This window comes from Porites lutea, chromosome 5, assembly GCF_958299795.1.
Source record: "Porites lutea chromosome 5, jaPorLute2.1, whole genome shotgun sequence".
Lineage (NCBI taxonomy): Eukaryota > Metazoa > Cnidaria > Anthozoa > Scleractinia > Poritidae > Porites > Porites lutea.
Window position 1 is genome coordinate 41,890,623 of NC_133205.1, and position 4,890 is coordinate 41,895,512.

The 4,890-nt window shown below is 39.8% G+C and overlaps 1 protein-coding gene across 1 annotated transcript in view; it reads left to right on the forward strand.

Annotated features, from left to right (window-relative positions):
• Window positions 1-4,212: 4,212 nt before the first annotated feature.
• LOC140939041 (carbohydrate sulfotransferase 14-like) overlaps window positions 4,213-4,890 on the forward strand; it is a 2,112-nt gene continuing 1,434 nt past the window's right edge. Inside the window, exon 1 of the mRNA XM_073388598.1 lies at window positions 4,213-4,236. Within this exon, the coding sequence (XP_073244699.1) occupies window positions 4,219-4,236 (18 nt within the window). The 5' untranslated portion in view covers window positions 4,213-4,218. The remainder of the gene's footprint in view (window positions 4,237-4,890) is intronic.

Below are 4,890 nucleotides of genomic sequence, written 5' to 3' on the forward strand. Positions count from 1 at the left end.
ATACTTGCATTTCATGATTCAGCATTTTAACTCAACCCACTTTAGTCACTGTCACCGAAAAGTTGACAATGTTTGGTTGCATCGAGCAAGAAGTCGACCCATTTTCGTCGCACCAAGAGAGAATAAGCTCATTCTCTCTTGGTCGCACACAAGACCCTTTACAGTCCACTGTCGCACAACAGCGACACGCCAAAACGATACAAACCAAATCAGTCTTATTGGAGAAAACTCGTTCTGAGTGGAAGGATCACTCACCTACTCCAGTTATCCTTAGCGCGTTAACTTTTCCTTCACTTCCTTACAAAACTTGGCGAAATGTTTACTTAAGAACAAAATGTTGGTTCGGCTAGAAGGGGTCACTGCCTCGCTCAGTCGGTTCAACTCGGTGAAGCTGGGGGAAACTATTAGATCATGCGTGAACATTGTTGTCAGGTAGACCTGAGCTCGGGCAAAAGGGTCGTGACAATTTTCTTCCCACAAAAACGCTTGTAAAAGTTGACTCGGCTGGGAAGAAGGTGAACGTGTTCTTAATCCCTCTAAATACGCAACGAAATCAACGAGTCCCACAAACGCAAATCCGGAGATACGTTTCGTTCCCCTGTCGTACTTAGTCCGATATCAGGAATAGAAAAGAGAGAGACAGTGGCGAAGTTTTTTGAGAAGAAATCTGTGATAAAGACTTGTCAAGTAAGGAAAGGCATATGAAGACGACAACAGCAGCACCCGTTACTAAGTCGATGAACGTAAGGAATGCAGTGCCGCCGAGAAGTCACACTTTTCTAGAAATTCACCTTTCAATGACTGGCATAATGACACAGGAGTTGAGTGCAAATCGTTACAAAGCGTTTATTGCGAAGAACAATAAACTGAGCGCCAGCAGCTGTGCAGATGACGGTAAGAGCCGGAGTCAAGGGCCTACGCTCGCGATGACTCGGTGGATCCAACAAAGGCAGGTATAAGCAGGAGAAGAAGCAAGACAAGGAAAGTGACTGAATGAGAAGATGGCTGCAAAGAGCTACAGGCCCAACAGCAGCAGAAGAGTGCTTTCAGGTGGCAAGTTTGGGAACCTTCACGATTTTGAGAACTTTGCGGTAACTAAGGACTTTATACCTTTTTGTCGTCAGTTTTAAGGACTTCGCTTATCATGTGATTAAATCTGCGTTTTCGCCCAAGCGTACCTCTCGAAAGACGCAAAGGACTGCTGACGGATTTCATAATCTCAACATTCAGCTAATGTTGTATTTAAGGGGCAAGAACACTAGAGGATAGTTCTGTTTTAGGCCAATTCTGTGCAGAAGTCATTACTTCAGTAGTGCCTAGTATACACAAAATGCTCACGTACAGTTATGACGGAAGAAGTTATCAAACAAAGTTATGCAGGCATAACATTTTAAAAACTACTTGAAAAAGTTTATCCAAATATTTTAAATTTTCAACCCACTTACATCCTTGCCAACCATAGGAACATATGACACGAAACAGTTCACATGACTAAATATAGTCTTATAAAACAAAACTGTAACATTATTTTTGGAATTCGGTTGAGGCGTAGATACGTTTTAGCTTAAAAAGATAGAAAATAGTGTGACAGTGCCCCTTTAAGTGTTAACCTTTCTTTTTAAAAAAGGAGGGAATACAGGTGTCGCATTATTATTCTTTATGCATATTCGTTATGCCCGTTATGCTTCGTTATGCCTGTTATGCTCCGTTATGCGCGACCAATAGTTTAATAAAAAATCTTTGCTTAAGTGTTACTCATCTATTTAGCTAAATGTACATATTTAAACAGTTTTAAATAGCAATTAAAGCGTTGTTGTTGGTTGTGATTCGGTAAGAATCAGCATTTCAAGAGACTTAACAATGTTTATTTGGATTTATTCAGGATACTTTTCGTGGCGGTATACCATTAGAACTTAAACAAAACTTTATGGAGAGACTTCAACCTTGCGGCAAATATATTCTTTGCAAATAATATTCTTTTGTGTCCACGAAGACATTTAACATTATTCATTTCGGATTTAAAGATGGCGTGTCAGTGGAAGCCTCGCATGTCATTTACCTTGATTAACTTAGCAATTTTTGGAATTTTGATCATGCTAACTTTGGTGGAAATAAAGAAAGGTAAGTGAACTAACTAAATAAATACTAATGATGTCATAAATTCAACAGAAACGAAACCTTGCCTTTGATCTCAGTGAAATCGAATGAAAACTGAATCGATAACGAATCTGTTATTTATTTCAGCCATTTCATGCTACGAGACACGTATCACAACAACTCAACAACAACAACTTTATTTTGAATTGACAAAAAAAGTAATACAATATACGATATCAAGGAGCTTTTAGAATCAAAAAAGACGACAGAGTGAGATATTGAATGCTTGTAAGTTGTTTCTATCCTTTAAGTGTGTATAAAATTTAGTCAAGCGTATTGCTTTATTTTGCATCCATGCCAGAAGTAAACGTTACCTGACTATTTACAGACTCCCCCACCCTGTTTCGTAGAATATGCTCAAACTGATGCGTCAGATATAATGAAAATACCAGAAAAATTAGACGCGTTTTAGGCCCGGGTGGAGTGCTGTACCGGTTCATATGATCAAAACTTAATTCACAGTTTGGTTTGACCTAAAATTATTCAGTCGGCTTTTGAGTCAAGACGGGTTGAACTTAATTCAGCCGAACGTAGAAAAGAAATGTAGAACCGGTCTTTTTGCTCCAGGTTTTTGCTTAGTGCTTACTAGCGACGGAAGCCGAGAGAGTGGAAACCGTGAAATGGGGATGGAACAAGCCATCCTTTGTACTTACTATTAATGAAGGAGACGGACACGAAAGCATATGGAAGATACGGTGACACAAAAAAACTTCCCTCCCTTCTCTTCTTCCTTCTCCGTATTTCGTTTAATTTTCTGCTTCCGTATATCTAACTAACCGGGCCGAGTAGGTCCACATCCCAGTTAAAACCGAAAGCGACAACGGAGACAGAGAGCTTCAGTCAAGGCTCTATCCCAGTCCTTCAACCCCAGACGTGTGGTATATGTACTGTTGAAAGATATTTTTTAGGGGAATTAGCGGGTTCTTAGTCTTCGACAAAAGGACGATGCTTGCTACGTTTTTTTTTTTTTCTACTTTCTTTTTTTGCCGGTCTATACAAGTCCGTTATTCTTTAAAAACTTCGCTAGCTAAAATTCTCTCTCCGATCAAAACTGTAACACCTCCCCCTTTTTATGATGACCAGAAAACCCATATTATACCTTAATACGTAAAACTTCTGTGATTGGCGAGGTGAGATTCATTAGCATTGAGCCTTCGAGTAGTTTACCCTTTCAAAACACTGTTCTTTCTTAGACTCCATTTACCCGGGTTCGGGTTCAATTTTTGAACGGACAAACCTTGCACGTATACGCCTTTCGTTCACACGGAAAAGGAGCAACCGTACATGGACAAGTTTTTGAACGGAAATCAGCATGCAGTACTGCAATTTGTAACAGAATTTGGATGGTTCCGTTCAAACGAATTGCAAAGGTAAAAAATTCGTCCGTTCAAAAATTTGGCAAGATGGCCGTGTACAGTCAACTTTCGGCTTGCTGACACCTCACTATAACGGACACCCCGATAATATCAACAGCGGCTTAATCCCAGGCAAAAATAAATTACAGAAGTTTGACTGAAATAAACTTCCGCTATTACGGACTCTCGCTAATGAGGACACTAACTCAAGGTCCCTGCAGTGTCCGCGATAAGGGAGTTCATTGTAATCGGGGTCTCAAACTTCACCTTATATTTAAGGCATATGTATTTTTACGATAAGAAGAGTTGCCTCGAAAGCTTACCAAAGTAGAACATCTACTGATTTAACACCGAATCCATCATGACAGGAGAAGACTTATGTCAATCGCAAAAACTTTAAGGGGTGCCTTCTAAAACTAAACAAAGAAGGCATGCATTTCGATCTAAAATATTCCATACTTAACTAATCATATAGAAATTGGGGAATGCAGTATGGCGAAAAAAAAATTTGCTGAAACTTCCATTGCTTGCATTTTTATTGCTTAACAATACTGAAAATGGCAAGGCTCACAGCAGATATTTACCTCAGAAGTTGTGTAATTCATCTCAGAAAAATTCCCCTTCCACATTAAATAAGGTCATGGACTAAGCGCCGGAAAAAGACAAAAACACTTTTCCTTTTTGTTCTGTTTCAGAAGGGACTGGAATGCAGACCAATGTGTCGGTAAATATTACACACTACATAATGTAATATGAAATAGAAGTGCGTAATATTGTGTTAGTCACAAAATGCTCGAATGATTCTGATCCCGCATATAAGAACCTAACAACGATGACAATTTCTCCAATCTAATTAGCAATCAGCAGACCTGATTTCATCCCGAATACGACAGTTTAATAGGACAGTACTTGTTGTGGGACACTGAGGTACCCTTGTACAAATGCTAATATCTCTACTTAGTACAGTCCAGTCAAGAGAGAGCTCATTCTCTTTTGGTACAGTGGAATCTCGATCTGCGACCAATCACCTTTCGCAAGCGACCACTTCCTAAAAGCATCAACCACTTATCCAAAACACCTGCAAACTTTTCCCAGTCAAAGCTTTACAGTTGGAACCTCTCGTAAAAGGCCAATGCTGTACGCGACCGCGCGGACCACTTTTAGGGGATGACGGTTTTATAATTCTCCAAATTTTCGTCTTTTGCCTTTTCTTCCATATAAAAGTTTGGTTTAAGCCTAGGAGACGTTAAATGGAAGTCAAGAAACGTTGTTGGGTTCGTTTCTTTGACTGGATGATAAGCAGTAACAAATAACGAAAGCTTGCCTTTTTGTAGCCTCCCCCGCAGACAGCGTGACACACGCCTAAGAATGTCTGCGG